Consider the following 17,411-nt stretch of genomic DNA (forward strand, 5'->3'; position numbering starts at 1 on the left):
ATTATGTTTGATTCCCGGGCCTAGTTTCAAGTTCGCTGTGTTAAGTATAGTTTAAAATGTTTATGCACAGCGACTATTACTATCTACCCTTTTTTGCACCCAGCACATTTGAAAATTATGAAGGAAAGAACAGACAACCACTCACTGTATGGAGGAGGTGTTGAACACTGGGTAGGTACATACAACAAATAATCAGAAACTTCTCGACATAGTAAACAAGTGTCATTACCCATTTCATTGTTTGTATTCCACACTGAAGTTTCGACTGTTGTCTTAATTTTGCACATAGTATTTTTTTAATGCTAACTCCCATAAGACATACTGATACCAAGGACACACTGTACATGTGGAAAATACTTTCTGTAAGTCATGCTAGTATAGCCGAACACTTGAGAAAGAGTAAAAATGGCACAGAACACAGACATATAATAAATTTGTGACCACACAGTTAGCAAATCAGCTAGGTACTGATAAAGTCAATAACAGATTTCCTTACAAAGTTAAAGGAAAAAGCAGTCAACACTAAAGAAATACATCAAAACAGATGTAAACATTTTTTGAAGATGATTGGCCACAGTTATTAAGTATTTTTTTGAAATAGAGGACACACAGCTGTCTGTATGTTCTTTATTGTCACAACTGGTTTCAGTTAATACTCATCATCACAGTCTCTACATAGAGTGAAAAAAGCATTAAACAAACACAAATGCATAGAGTACAATCAATTACAAATGAGGGGGTATATACTTACGAAAGTCCATATATTATTTACATGTCATATCAAGTCACAGCAATAATGCAATGATATTATAGCTACACCAGAAGTGCTGCACATCAAGACAACAAACAAGTTTCAATACTCGGTGCATCAGTGAAAGCACAATTATAACATTTGTATTCAGGATTAAGTGAATGATATTTCTTGACACTGATCGCCATTTTTCTTATACTTTGTTGGAGTAGATGATTCTATAGAGATTCAATATCTGTCAAGTGTTGGTGTGTTGGCTAAGTGACCTTTTTTTTTTAACAGTTATTATACATCATCTTGAAGATATGCATGATGCACATAAATCACTGAATAATAAAAAAGGACAAGGGGGGGGGGGGGGGGGGGGGGGAGTGTGCAAAACTAGATTAGTGTGGTTTGATATCTCAAACATTTCTTGAATTTCAAATCAGATGTATCATCAGTGGGTATAGTGAACTTCTCACTGACAGGACTTTTTTAAAGTGTCAACCACTGTTGAGAAAGAATAGTTCATTGAAATGTAAGGGAATGACTGGGAACTTTATGATAGAGAAAAAAATTATTGAAGATTTTAAAAACAACAAACAGAGGCTTGCAACACAAACTAAAGACATCTGCATAATAAGGATGAAGGAAAAGAGCCAGAATAAACATAGTTAGTTGTGCTGTATGTTTTAGTAGCAGAAAAACTTGTATCTGGAGACTATTTCTAGGAAGAAATAGAAAAATGGTGCTGGACCTCATTCATTTGTTATTTTGAATAGAAGTGAAAAGACTTGAAATAACATCCCTGGAATAGTCTAATTAAAGTTGAAGGTTATGTGAAAAAACAGGGAATCCTCATCATGTTTTGACTGATCTATGTAGTGGTCACATACAAATTAAAATTTTTTAAAACATTTATTAAGTTGGTTGTACAATGCACTTGTTTTGCACTTAGTGTGGTCATAAATTTCAAAATGTAAAACACCATGCTTCTACTTAAATTTTGTGTAATTTTTACATGTATTAGGTGGGCAAATCATATTTTGCAAGTTTTTTTGATGAACAGAGTATCAAATATTTTATTGGCTATATATCATTACATGAACAGTTTTTTGCTCAGAGTTTGGGAATCAGTCCACTTGCTTTCTCAAACATCAGCTCCTCATACAGTCTTCCTGTCTATGTGAGTGTGACTGTGAGTTCCAGTTATTGTATTAGTTTTATTTAGATACTCCTGCATACAGAGTGTGAGACAAGCCATTATTGCAACCAAACTCTTCTTGTAATTTATATTATCTTATCTCTTAAATTTCTGTGTGATTAGGAAATAGACTGCCATGCAAAGCTTTTCAATACCTCACTGAAGACTCGTTTTCAAAGACAGTTACCACCTTTTTACCAGGCTCTCTCATTTTAGGCAGTTCTGGATTTCTGCAACAATTGATATGTGAAGAGAACAAACCATTCCTCTTATCGTCTTTCATAGTTTGTCTTGGAAGATGAATACAAAACTATTTATCACTATCGGTATTTTCAACACGAGGTGAACATTTGAACCCGCACTTAGCAAATGTTTTGGTGTTATAATTAGCATCAATTTGTCCAACATGATGCCTTAATCCAGTATGTTATTACTGTCATGCATCTTTAGAAATTAAAGTGTAAGATTCCATTTAACATAAGATAAATGTTAATTTTCTTAATTCCATCTTATTTTTCAAATGTATTATGCACATAGTTGCAAAAATCACTCAGTTCCTATCTGCATACTAAATTGACTGTGAATAATGTCCCAATACAGCTGCAGTACTGCTCTGAGGGGCACCACACATGGCAGTTAGTATTATAACATGTTTTAAGATTTTCTCCTGTTCATTCCCACAGATCAAGTGGAGAGAGAATTACAGCTTTTACACCTCTTTAAAAGGGCCAGTGAATAAACTATACGATGTGGAATGTTAAGTTGTTCGAACATTTCATATGCCAGAAGAAACTCAAGTTTCATGTTATTATGTACTATTTATATCTCAGAATATTAATATAGTGACTTCATGTTTTGGCATTTTTATTTTCATAGTCACTGTCATTTGTGGCATTTGTGACATGTAATCAGCATGGCTTCAGAAAACATCGCTCTTTTGCAACGCAGCTAGCTCTTTATTCGCACGAAGTAATGGCCGCTATCGACAGGGGATCTCAAGTTGATTCCGTATTTCTAGATTTCCGGAAAGCTTTTGACACCGTTCCTCATAAGCGACTTCTAATCAAGCTGCGGAGCTATGGGGTATCGTCTCAGTTGTGCGACTGGATTCGTGATTTCCTATCAGGAAGGTCGCAGTTCGTAGTAATAGACGGCAAATCATCGAGTAAAACTGAAGTGATATCAGGTGTTCCCCAGGGAAGCATCCTGGGACCTCTACTGTTCCTGATCTATATAAATGACCTGGGTGACAATCTGAGCAGTTCTCTTAGACTGTTCGCAGATGATGCTGTAATTTACCGTCTAGTAAGGTCATCCGAAGACCAGTATCAGTTGCAAAGCGATTTAGAAAAGATTGCTGTATGGTGTGTCAGGTGGCAATTGACGCTAAATAACGAAAAGTGTGAGATGATCCACATGAGTTCCAAAAGAAATCCGTTGGAATTCGATTACTCGATAAATAGTATAATTCTCAAGGCTGTCAATTCAACTAAGTACCTGGGTGTTAAAATTACAAACAACTTCAGTTGGAAGGACCACATAGATAATATTGTCGGGAAGGCGAGCCAAAGGTTGCGTTTCGTTGGCAGGACACTTAGAAGATGCAACAAGTCCACTAAAGAGACAGCTTACACTACACTCGTTCGTCCTCTGTTAGAATATTGCTGCGCGGTGTGGGATCCTTACCAGGTGGGATTGACGGAGGACATCGAAAGGGTGCAAAAAAGGGCAGCTCGTTTTGTATTATCACGTTATAGGGGAGAGAGTGTGGCAGATATGATACACGAGTTGGGATGGAAGTCATTAAAGCATAGACGTTTTTCGTCGCGGCGAGACCTTTTTACGAAATTTCAGTCACCAACTTTCTCTTCTGAATGCGAAAATATTTTGTTGAGCCCAACCTACATAGGTAGGAATGATCATCAAAATAAAATAAGAGAAATCAGAGCTCGAACAGACAGGTTTAGGTGTTCGTTTTTCCCGCTCGCTGTTCGGGAGTGGAATAGTAGAGAGACAGTATGATTGTGGTTCGATGAACCCTCTGCCAAGCACTTAAATGTGAATTGCAGAGTAGTCATGTAGATGTAGATGTATCTTTGCACAATTCTGATATCTGTTTTCATTTATGGTATTAGCTGTTTAAGGCATATTGTATTTTATTGTTGTTACTGAAACAAATACCAAACACTTTTATTGTTGCAAGTGCCCTATCTCCATGTAAAAATTTTATCGTATTTTTAATATTTTGTGATCAGTCCCATATCTTGTGGAGACACAATATAAGATCACTGGACTTCAATAAATCACTATACGAGCTATTGTTAGTCCACCTCCTTTTTGGCTCTTCCTATAGAAATGAGTGTCTACTCAACTTCAGTAATAGTTTTCTTTAACACTTACCAGTTTAACAAGCCTGTGGTCAGTCACGTTCAACTTCATTATACGTGTCTGATGTCCTCTGTCAGGCCAATTCAATGCTGATATTCACTTCTCCTTTATTTCATTATAGACTAAGTAAGCATCCTATCTTTTTTGTAGACAAACTGTGGCTTTCCAGTTTCCTACTAATGCAATAAAGCCTTGTATTCATTTTATTAAAGAACTGAATGTTTGTGAATGTTCTACTTCACATCTCTATGCATTGTTGCTACCTGTCACTTATTATTCTGGGTACTTCTAACTTCAGCTGAAAACTTATATCAGAATTGTCCTGTATTACTACATGCTTATTTTCTCTTTATGGATGTGGCATTTCTGTCATAAATGTAAGTGCTCTTTAATGGTGTTTGTGATAGTTTACTGTATCTTGGCAACAGAGAACCAACAGTTACACATGCAGTAGTCTATATGAGTGTGTAATTAATAGAAGTTTAATATCCCTGCCAATGTACGTTAGCAATAGCAATGTGGGGGCACTCCAGTTAGACTCAGCTAGGCACTGCCAGGTGGATGTGGCCACCACAACACATCATTTGACCCACTTACAGCCATGGGTTAAGCTATTCACCACGGGTCAATCTAGTACAGCACACTGCATGAGTAGCAACCTGTAATGTCTAGCTGTTAATTGGATTTTTAACTAGCTTTAGACAATGATTTTTTGGCTAATGTTCTTGGTGCTTATCCCATGCTCTGCTTATGACAACCTTGGCTTTGTTCACAGATCGCAAGTGTGTTTTAGGTTCCTGTGTTATGGGCCCAAAGTTTATGGAACTGAGGCAGCAATATATGTCACAACAACAACAGTTTGTGGCTCAACAGGAACTACTCCTGCTACTGGTCTCTCTGTCCCCACTTGGGCCATTGATCCTGTCATGTGTTCTTCCAGGCCTTGGGTTGCAGCTTCATGGAAATATAGTCTCAAGCCCTGCCTACACCCGGCTTTCCCCACCATCAGCAGCAGTTGGTTGCAGTTCACCTATACAGACATGGCATATTTGTTTTCCTGGGATCGTTATTCTTGTGTTGCTTAGTGATTCAGTTCAGTATATTGAAACACTTCACATTGAGCTTTTGTAAGTTATTGTGAAATAGTTACATGATTTTTTCATTCCTATGTATCAGATACCAATGGTTCTGCAACACAGTTTCAGTTGTCTTCTTCATTGTATCTTACAATCTTGTTTGGAGGTTTTTGTGTTTTCAGGGGCTCTTTTTATGCATAGTGTTTAGGGTATATTCAAAGCCTGTGACATGCAAGTTTGTGTTGCAGTAATCAGAAGCTTGTTGGTAGCTTCTTAGGCACATGTTTGCACACTGCCTAAATGTACTTTTGTTTCATTCAAGCCGTTGGGACAGTCTGTGTTGTGCCTTCTCACTTGGGTGCTGCACTTCTCTGACATGGTTCAGCCATCTCTTTTAAGAGGGGAGGGGTGTAGTGAATGCAGGAGTGTCCACCTACATTTTCAGCCACCACACTTATGGATACACTTCCTTGGAGGTTATTTGTCAATAGACAAGTCACTGAGGTGTTTACCACAGTGACTCCTGCAGCTGCCACAGCATTCGGAGATGCAAGCTGTGTCAATACATGGCATGCAAGTCACAATACACAGCACCTATTCACATCTGCAAGGCCATATGTTCACATGACACTGCACGTAAAGTCTTCCATAGGCATGCACTTAGGTCGCTGCTTCACCCCTTGGGAGTCAGTTATGTTCCACACTCTGACTAACCATCAACCACTAAAAGTCTGCATTACAGACCCAATGCCTGCTGCTGTTGAAGCCCACCAAGGCATTTTCTCGAACTTGCCATGAGACCCTGTGACGCTGGACTTTTGTCAGCCACTTCTGAGAGCACTGTTCCATTGAATCTGTCTCTGGACTATCCATGAGCCACTGCCTCACAGAACCATGTCATTAAAGCACCTTGCCGCTCATCAGTTGAGTGGCCTTGAGCTCCCAGCCTTGTGGGACTGAGTCATTGCTTAACCTCCCTGCTCCTCATCTCTTCAACATTCATGGACATTTTTCCTCAGAAACTCAACTTAGTTAGTCCCTGTTGTCCTCATAAAGTGTGGATTTCAATTGCCGTCAGTCATGTTACTTGGCCTAAGCACGCAACACCTTAGTAGCTTTGAAAAAATCAAACAATGGAAAATCTGGGATGGAATAATGACAATATTATGAAAAGGGTAGTGAGGCGACCGATAACCTCTGACAACCTCGAAGGAAGTGACGTCATAGATGGTGGAATCCTGATTGTGACCTTGCAGTTGATGAGCGTGCCACAGCCTGGAGGAAGTGGAACTTGACTAAACGACAAGAACACAGGGCGAATTTCACAATGGTGCAGAACTGACAAGCAAGACCATCATATGTGTGAAGAGATCTTATGATCGATCAAGACTGGAAAAGTTGGATGAAGAATTTAAAATGTACAACACCAGAAACTTTTATCAAGCATTCAAAGAGGAACTCTGAGGGTACAAACCACAATGCCTTCACTTTAAGAATAAACCAAGGGAGCTGGTCACTAATAACCACGAGAACGTGGAACTTTTGGCAAACTATTTGGTGAAATTGTGAAGAGCCCACAGAAAGACTCCCTGTTGAAGATCCTCAAGAGATGCTCCTACCATCTAACCCACTAACTATACAGCAAGTTGCTAATGCCATCAACCATCTTAAAAACTGCAAGACACCCAGGGAAGATGGCATCATTGCAGAAGCTCTGAAACCAGTTGGAAATACAATCACAGAGGCCCTACACCAGATCTTGGTTGACTGTTGGGAGACTGGCATGGTCCCTGATGATTGGAAATTGGCTATTACACACCCTTTACACAAGAAAGGCGATTTCAGTGGTGTCAACAACTACCAGGGGATTTCTCTGCTGCCAATAGGATACAAAATGCTCTCCAAGATTTTACTGGACTATGTAGAAAGTCAATGTGCTCAAACAACTGGTGAATATCAAGGAGGATTTCAACGTGGTATATCCTGTACCAAGCAGATCATCGATCTGAAAACCATTCTCCAACTAAAACAAAAAAGGAGTATGAACATCACCATGGTTGTTGTCGACTTTATGAAAGCTTATGATTCCATTGACCGCCACACACTCTTCTTAGTACTCCAATATCGATGTATGGATTACAACACACACACCCTCATCAAACAGACACTCACAGATACAACATCTAAGGTGAAGTTCACAGGAGAATTATCTTAGAGTTTCAACATCATAACGGAAGTACAACAAGGTGATAGTCTAACACCCATCCTGTTTAATATGGTGTGTGATAAAGTCATCAAAACCTGGGAATGTACACTGAAGAATCTAGGAATCAAACTGGTTACCATTGGAGCCGGGACTCGAAGAATCAAGATTAGGTCCTTGTTTTCGCAGATGACATTGCAATCATAACCAACAACTCTAAGGATGCTGACATTGCTGTCCAAGCCCTGCATGAGTTAGCTGTGAAGTCAGGGTCACAAAAATCGTATTAAAGACCAAATACTTTGAGAACCAGTGCTCCAGTAACACCCCTTTGATGACTATACATAGTACGATTGGATCTGGGCATTGTTTTTAAGCGACTATCATTAAAACATCCATTTTTGACCCACTGCCCAACATACCAATGCAGACATACTCTGACATGGAATTTGACTGCCATCCAGCAGCTTGTTTTGCAGTGGATTAACAGCTGCAAACCACCATGGATGAATTCTTGTTGAACACATGTGATGTCACCACAGAAAACATGTGATGTCACAATGGCAGTGTCCCACGACCCCTAAGGTTTTGTCTGAAGTCCAGAAGGTGTAGCTGGAACATGTCTGAAATCCAGGAGTGGCTGGAACATGTTTCCTACCAGGCTGACCCAGTTTTTCAAAATTATTTCATGCTGTATTACTAGCTCCATGCACCTCAGGACATCTTGACTTTGACCTCATAGGACTCTGACTACTGGGTTGTCAATCTTACTGGCTCTAGACCCACATCCTCCAGTGTTTTCATACATCTCACTGATGGCTCACGCTCATGAAGGCTATAGCCCAGTGGCATGTCTACTGCACTGGCATCAAAACCAACACTAAAACACATTCTACTCCCACACCTTCAATCAGACATACCCACTGCAGCATTTTTCACTGACTGCCCACAAGAGAAGGTTCACAGCGACTTTGTTGGGCGATTTATGAGAGCTATGTGGCTGTTGGTTGTGGATGCCATTTCCAGTTTCTCATATGTGACACACATGTTGTCTACTACCACTACTACCCTCACCACCATCCACACCCCTGAGAGAATTTTTGCTATTGAGGGGGCACCTTGCACCTTAGTATCTGACAACAGTTCTCAATTTACATCAAATCAGGTGGAGCACAGTTTGAGGCCTTCTGACACAAAAATGGCATCATCCATTTGACTACTGCCTTTTCACCGCAACTCCAACAGGGAAGTTGAATGGATGGTCCACACCTTCAAGATTCAGATGTGGAAAGTCATGCATACACCATTGGCCGAGGATGCCTCATACGGATTCCTCGCAACATATAACCCCACCCCATCAACGGAATTAGCTCAGCCAGACTTCTGCATTGGCGCAGGCATCATCACACCCTGTAAGATCTTCTGCATCCTGTGGACCATGTCCTCCTGCATACAGGCTCGCCTACATTCAGGGTGCCAGTGTATGTGCTCACACTTTCATCTGGTGTCCAGGTTGAACCAAAGGGTTTATCCTAGGCCAGAAGGATTCACAGCTGTTTGAAATCTAGACTGGCATCATTCACCTGCTGCACCACCACAGCTGTCTCTACAGAATCCTAGCCTCCTCCTCCGCTCCACAGAATTGACACTAGGGTCAAGGGTCACCTCCAGCCAGGAATCCATCCCCTCTCACATGCCTCCTGCACCATGGTAGGACTTCCAACCCCAGGACCTTACTTACTAATGTGCAGATGAAAGAATCACAGTTAGGTCACCTGTGGAGAAAGAACTTCCCCTCTGCCCCACACCCCAGTGGCACTGGACCAGTCTCAAGTTGTGGATCCACTGCAACTCCTCCATCCTCACTGCCGTCAAGCTGGCCTCCTGCTGCGGTCGATTTAGGGCTGATGGTCCTTGATCCACAGGCAGTGAGTGATGCCTCTCCTGCCCCCCACATTCACAGCCACCAGCACCGGCGAGGTCAACTTGGCCCTACATGCTGGTTTTATATTCCTGACAGCAGATCTTAGCAATGGCAACACACAGGCACTCCAGTTAGTTTCAGCTAGGTGCCACCAGGGGCATGGCCATTGAGTTATGTGATCTGACCCACTGACTGTCACAGGTTATCGAACTACCATACCTCAGTCTAGTACAGCATACCACACAAGTAAACACTGATTATGTCTAGGTGTTATTCAGATCTTGACACTGCTTTGGACATTGACTTTCTGGCTCACATTCTTGGTGCTTATCCCATGCTGCACTCACAACAACCTGGGTTTTGTTCATGGATCCACAGATCACAAGTGTGTATTTGGCATCGACTATTTACATAGTGCACCAAAAAGACAATATCTAAATTATTTGAATTATGAAATTTTTCAATATAGGTCCTATTCTGCATTTAGTTTTTTAGTATTGTAATAAAAAAACTTCTTGCCATTGTGCTCTATAAGGGACACACATCTGGAGTGAGGTGTCAAGAAGAAGTAACCAAATATAAAGACTTCAGCTATGTGACAATTTGTAGTCTATATGCCAGTATAACCAGATGCTTGTTGCACACCATATACTTATAACACTTCCAAAGCATAATGTGTATATGCAAAAGCTAGTACCAACTTAAGTTTCTGGAATCATGAGTTCTTTCTACCAGAGATAAGAAGACAAAATATAGATGTGAGAAACAGATAAGTCTTCCAGAATGTTGAGCTGCGATAAACAAAGGCTGGAAGGCAAATTGACAGTAAACAACTTGTTTTCCAACTACTCTATCTCACTTCACCAAGTGTTCATTTGTCTCAGTTTAATATTTCACAGCCTGCAGTATGTATTTGTTTCATCGTTATACTATGTCTCTTCAGAAGAAGGAAACCCATCCAAACCGAGGACTTACATTTAGACTTTCACACGTAAATGAAGAACTGTGGCATCTGCCATGGCACTGTCTCAAAAAGCAGGTTTTGAGTGTAATTATGTAACTCACCTTTAACATTAATGTCATTGAATTATATTATTATTTATAATGTGCAGGAACATGCAGACAATATATCCAAAAATTGTAACCTTTTGTGGCTGATAACTGACGACGACTGTTTGACAAATAGCTACTTACTGTTAACTTGTAACTTAATGGACCAACATACTAACTACTGCAAAATTTTCAAGTAAGGTGCTTGCATTACCTAAGTGCAGAAGCTAATCAGGGAACTAACTGCAACAATTTTAATACTGCCTAGGATGTTACTGAAATAGTTCCTAAACTTTTTCAAGTAACCAATATATGAATATGAAACTCATAACTAAACAGGATAATTTTGCTAAGATGTTTCAAAAGAAGGTGGTTGGATACTCTTTTTGAGTATCGTATCAGCTTCTTTTGAAACATAAACAAATTAGATAATGGTTGAAAGATACCCAAATAAACTTTTTAGCTATGTTTGTCAGAGGAAAGATGCAGTCAAAGCATTGGCACAGAACAGACATGCAGTTGCTGGAAGGAAGAAAAAGTTACCCCAAACCCTGTCTCATGTAATATAAAGTGCAGGCAAAGAAACATATTTAGCCTAGTCAAGTACTCTTGCTTTTGTTTCATCATGTAACTTGGAGCTCTTCTTCTCAGTCCTAAAATTTACTTTTAATGAGAGAGGAATATCAGCTGTTAGACTTACAGGATTTGCGATCAGCATTTCTGGTTCGTTTGCGTTCTCGTGGTGTTGTCCTCGTATTTGGTGCTTTGGTGGCAGTTTTCACAAGAGATTCCAAAATTTCATCATCTCCATCTGTCAGGTGACCATTCACTGTTGCATCGCCAGTTGAAGGACTCAAAGCATTTCGGCCTGAAAAATTGTACTCCTCTAGTGTGTAGCTACATTTTACTTGTAGTCCTCTAGTCTACATTTAAATTTTACATTTAAACACATTGTGAGGCACATTCAGCTATGTGACAAGTTATCAAACCATGTCTCACTGTAGTCATCTGGCACAGGTAAGTTGTGAGGCAGGTCATGAATCATGCCTGGATAATTCATTAGGCAAGAGTATTGTCAATGAAAGATACAGAGTCTGAAGCATTTGTATAACAATGGGTGTTCAAAGGAGGAGTGGTAGATTTTTTAAAATATTTCTAGTAATGAAGTGGATTACTAATATGGCTACAAAATTGTTCAGGGCAACTTTCACTACATAGTAAGCCATATGATTGGTAATAGTATGTCTGATATATTACTTTAGACTATGAATAAAGGACAGAAAATACTGAACTCCTGAAGCTTAAGTTATTTTAGTTATACTTATCTGGAAAGATATGTGTGAGACAGGAAGAGTGTTAGAGTTGATTGTTACACACAAACAGTAGATAGCACAGACATCTCAGCTACAGAACATCACTGGAGAGGGTGAAATGATTTTTGATATTTACAAATGAAATGTTTATGCCCTACGGTATTAACATGGCCATCATCAGATTATTCTGATATTGTTTTGGGCTCTGATTACATGGGATTTAATTGCAGTGAGAACGCACACAATGGTTACTTTTAGGCTAATTTTGCAAAAAAAGAAATGTAAAAAGTGGATGGACTGCCAAAGAAGAATTAAGTAGCAAAGGAGAGGAGCACTATTACAAGGGAAACAACTGTGTTTCTAAATACTGTAAGCTACGTGGTGGAATACAAGCATTATTTGCAGGTAGTGCTCCTGCTGTTACTGAAAAGTTTTCCCATTAATATGGAAGAACTCTGGCAAGGAGATATTCAAGTATTTTCTCCTCCATACACTTAATGCTATGTTCTTCAATGTTCATATTTTGCAACAATTTGATTTATTCATGAGCCAGTTTACAGCTTCTTGTGTCATTCTCTGACGAGAACTGTCTGTTGTAACTGCAGATAAAGTAACCATAGAATTCACATGAATTCTTAAAACACTTAAATGATCTCCATAGTTATAATGATTTAGTTGGATATTAATTTTCATTGTTATCTTAGTTATAATGTGATAACAGGTGAGGGATGGAGAGAGGGGGGGGGGAAGGGAAGGAGGGAAGCAGGGCCAGTATCAAATAATAGAGATGTCACAACATTGAAAATCTGAGGCTGATTGTACATAAAATTTGTACAAGAAGAAGCTGCTACATTAAAAAGGAAACAAAGTTGTTGATCCTATCACTGTAACTGTTTAGCTTTTTAATTTATGAATAAATTTAAAATTTGCATTATTTTTACGTTTTCATGTAGACTATTCTTTCTGTCTTTTTTAGATGTATGGAGGAGATCACAGTGTACATCATAAGGATAATTTTTTTATAGTTAGAATGACACTCTGATCAATTTTGATGTGGTTACTTTGTTTACAAAAGGTCAAAGAAAGACTCATAACAACAACGAGTTCAATTTTTTTTCTTATGATTGGCAAGTTGGTGCCCGATTGTTAAAAAGGAGCTATTTTCAGTTTTGAGGCATTGCTTTCAACATCTGAAGATTTGCATTTTCTTTATTGATGAATTAAAAAACCAAACCTGAGAATCTACTTCACAGCGCACATCACAATGGTGTGGCATGGATTGTGCCTTTGTCATAATATATTCACATGAATTCTTAAAACACTCAAACAATCTTCTTAATCATGTGATGGTAACAGGGGGAGGGAGGGAGAAAGGGTGGGGGCAGGGAAGGATGGAGGCAGGGAAGGGGTCCCTAAATTATGGTAAGGAATGATGGACTCCCTGGGCCACATAAATTGAGAAAACTGATTCAAATGTTTCCAATATGCATTAACTGATGTACCAGCAGCAACAAGAGGAAGGCATGATCAGTATACATGAAACAAAAGAATTCAAGCTACAGCATCACAAGCATCAAAGAAAGTATCATGGATGCATGTCAGAAGTGGTAAACAGTTTGGTGGAGTGATATGTGGAAGGGAAAAATTATATAACAGGTTTGATTGTATGTATACTGTATGTGTACACTATACGTAGCAGTGTAAAGTTCCAAAATGTCAGATTGGCAGGGCTATATAGAATAAGCTCAGCCATTGGGAGTACTTCATATTTTATGCCCAAAAATGTTAAAATATCCAACCCCAGGATACCAGAACACAATTTGACTATTTTCTGATTGTTAATGATCCTAATTTAATGAGGCTTATATTTTTGCCAATGTCAGCCCAAAAGATAATGGGCTGCCACCAGTGGTAAAACCTATTGTTTCCTTCTGTGGGGAAGAAGACACGGGTGTAGGATGAGTGAAGTTACGGGGCCAGTTCTCTTCCACCTTGCTCTTCCTCTGTTCTGTCTTACCTTCCAGTCTTCTCTTCCATGTCATCTCCATCATCATCATCATCATCATTATCTGCCCTGTACAAACTCTGTGATGCTGGTGGCTGTGTTATGTTCCTATCCCATGCACCTACTGTATATTCCTCGTGTGTTCCTATTCCATCCACCTAATGTCTCTCCCTACTGCATTCCTATCTTATGTTCCTCCTACCTCCTGCCTCTTCTTCCCATATTCCTATCCTGTGCATCTGCTTCTTTTCCCACACCTGTCAGTCACCTAATCCGTCAAAAAAAAAAAAACTTTTCGCTAATCAAGGTGGAGAACTGCAGTTCCGACACTTTGTAGCCATACAGATGTGCGCGCGCATGCTCATGCCGCCCCCCCCCCCCTCCCCCCCGCCCCCCCCCCCCCATACACACACTGGAACAAGCAAAACCAAATTTTACCAATTTGTGAGCGGAAGACCCCAACTTTCCTTTTGTTAAGCTATATTCCATTCCCCCCAACCCCCCCTTGAACAACTTCTAGAATTACCTCTGTGTGTGTGTGTGTGTGTGTGTGTGTGTGTGTGTGTCCTTGAACAACTTCTAGAATTACCTCTGTGTGTGTGTGTGTGTGTGTGTGTGTGTGTGTGCGCGCGCATGCGCACACACACAGTACACTAAGCTCTTGCTAATCTGGCCTTTCAGTAATCTGGCCCACATTCACCCTGTAGTCACTCAAGCAGAAGTGACAAGTACAATAATGAATACTCACATGCAACAATGTTGTTAGTTAAATATAATGTTACACAATGCTATAAATGTCTGAAACTGTAGCTTTCTTTAGGATTCAGCATCATGCTCCTGAAAGGAAACATGTTATGCTAGACCTCGAGTGGAAACTCAAAATTAGTGATAAGTTGAACTGATATTCTTTGCAGAATGATACTGCTGCTGAGTACAATGCTGGATAAGCAACCAGTTATGACCAAACTTTAACAGACAAAGAGTTAATCAAAAGCATACAGAAAAGTTCTGATTGAAGTGATGAAGAAGAAGACATAGGAGAAGAGAATGTGAAGAAATCTCACACTGCTGTTGTTGAAGCTGCAGACATAATTCTGGAGTACATTATGCAACAATCAGAAACATGCAGTACCAATGTAATTGTTTTAAAGCTGTTGTGTGATAAAGCATACTGCCATCATGTATAATTATTGTAGAGAAACTAAAGAGCCTAGTGTAGTTCAAATAAGGATTTATGGGGAAGGTTGCAAAGATCTCTGTTTTATGTACATAACTTTTGATGAAACAATCCTCTACTGTTCTGTGGGTTGATATCTTCACTCCCAAAGTAATTTGGTGTATATATGCATCCACATACATAAGTAACTATTAGCAGCTGATTTACAGAATCCTCTAAGCAGATTTTTGAACTTAATTAGTGGTAACAAATTTTTTTGTCTCCCTTCTCTGCCTATCCAATTACCTCCCTATGGCTCATACCATAATGCGCAATGAATTTTCTGAATCAGTAACCAGAGAATTTTCTTGTTAATTTAATTAGGGAACAAACTTGAACAAATGGATCAACCTGCATCGTTTATTTTAAGGGACACATCTCAACATGTCAATAGTGTTTAGTGCAAAAGGTGGTTCATGCACATGAAAGATGCAGAAAATTGTTAATACTTGCAGTGTATGGCTCTTGAAAGTTTATATTGTGTTAATTAAGCAGTTTAAGAATTCCTTGAAGTGCTATAACCTTCGCCCACCTGCACTAGGAAATTTGGTTATTAAAATGAAAAATACATTTTACAGTATTAGCTTTATAAACACCTGTCAATTTCCAAGTACAGATTAGAAGTATGTGAGAAGTCATTAGTGGTGTTAAAAAATGCTTTCATTACACTTTACACATGCAACAAATATCTGCTGCTTCTGCATTTGCCACTATTATATAGACAAGCCACTATTATTTGGACAACTGAGAAACCTAATAAAGTAGATCAGCATTCAATAAACACGTGAGTGCTTTTAAAGAGGTACAATACGGATCAAATGTAAGATACTGTAAAATGGTAACATCACCATGAGTCTCATACAAGCAGATTTTGATACTTAATTCTACATAAGTGGCTACATATTACGATTCATGTTGTTACGCATTGGCAACATGCCATTTACAAGAATCAACTGGTCATTGTATGCGTAAGACCACCAGTAACCAAAGTGTACAGCTATGCCACTCATAATCTTCATAAGATGCTTTTGCATAAGAAATCAGTCCATGAGTTTTCACTTTCACTAATCAAGGGTCCAGACCCAACCTTGGCAGAAAAACCTCAGATGATAGGAAGATGTTTATAAGTGGTTCACAGTTAACTGTTTAAGTCTTAATCTCAAAAAGACTCTTATTATGCAATTTCAAGTAATTCCTGGATAAAAAGTAAAAATGGAGTCAATACATGGATAAACTAATCAAGAAACACATTCCAGTCTTGCCCTTACAAGCATCTATCATTGTACTGACTACAGACAAGGGTATTGGATTATTTTGCATAATTTTACTGGCTGTTGTATTACAGAATTATCTTTTGGAGCAGTGCACCAGAAGTGAATACAGTGTTCGCTCAGCAGAAGTGAGCAGTATGGATATCGTGTAAAGCAGAGAACCACAAATTTTGTAGAAGCTTTTCTAAGGATCTTTGAATTCTTACACTCACTTCCCAATATATTTAATGATTTTTCTTACTGATAATGTAAATCAGTTTTTACTGAACTGTGTTATGCATAGTCTCGATATAATACACAAAAATAATTTTCACGTAGACCTTGGCTATTTGTCCAGGGTTCAGAATGGAGGCACATACTCTGGTAGTAAGATATTTAATAAGCTCCTGTCAAACTTCATGCAAAATATCAGGAACCTCTACCAATTCAAAAGGAAATAAATCATATTTCATTAACCACTCTTTCTACTAATTATATGAGTAACTCGGGGATTGAACCATTTTGATCAGTAAATGGCAAGTTGCAGGATTCATTATAAAGCTATTTGACAAGTGATATTGTACCATAAGTAGGACTCATATTTATATATGTAGAAATATTTTCTTAGAAAAACACCACTGTAATCAAGTAAATATTAAACTACTAATAGCAGGTAAACAGCAGCTACATAATAAAACTGAGAGCACAGCAGTTTTTTTAAAAAAGTAGCAGCTTTCTTACTAACTTACTCATGTTTAGATGGTGTAAGTGAGTAAAGCATTAAGCAGTATAATGACAGATTACTGTTAATACAGTATACAGATTAAATTAGCATGATGTATTAGTCTCATGTTAATGTACACCTTGACTTTTCCACATTCATGAAGGTTCCCCTTTTTGATACTATCTATGGAACACAATAAATGAATGAGTTCTGGAAATGAGATGCTAAAAGTATTCAATCCGTTTTGCTATTTTGGTAACAAATTAACTGATGATGGCTGAAGAAGAGCAGCTATAAAATGCAGATTGACAATAGAGAGAAAAGC

The 17,411-nt window shown here is 38.9% G+C and overlaps 1 protein-coding gene across 10 annotated transcripts in view; it reads right to left on the bottom strand.

The window, feature by feature from the left end:
* Nucleotides 1–17,411, bottom strand: part of LOC126267989 (uncharacterized) — a 905,571-nt gene that overhangs the window by 17,615 nt on the left and 870,545 nt on the right. For 8 of the 10 annotated variants that reach the window (XM_049973342.1, XM_049973341.1, XM_049973338.1 and 5 more), the window contains one exon: nt 11,279–11,446. In XM_049973342.1, coding sequence (XP_049829299.1) covers nt 11,279–11,446 — 168 coding nt within the window. Of the gene's footprint in view, nt 1–2,092; nt 2,168–11,278; nt 11,447–17,411 lie in introns of all 10 variants that reach the window. The other 2 variants (XR_007549061.1, XR_007549060.1) reach the window with 1 other exon arrangement.

Source organism: Schistocerca gregaria, chromosome 4 (genome assembly GCF_023897955.1).
Source record: "Schistocerca gregaria isolate iqSchGreg1 chromosome 4, iqSchGreg1.2, whole genome shotgun sequence".
NCBI classification, from domain to species: domain Eukaryota; kingdom Metazoa; phylum Arthropoda; class Insecta; order Orthoptera; family Acrididae; genus Schistocerca; species Schistocerca gregaria.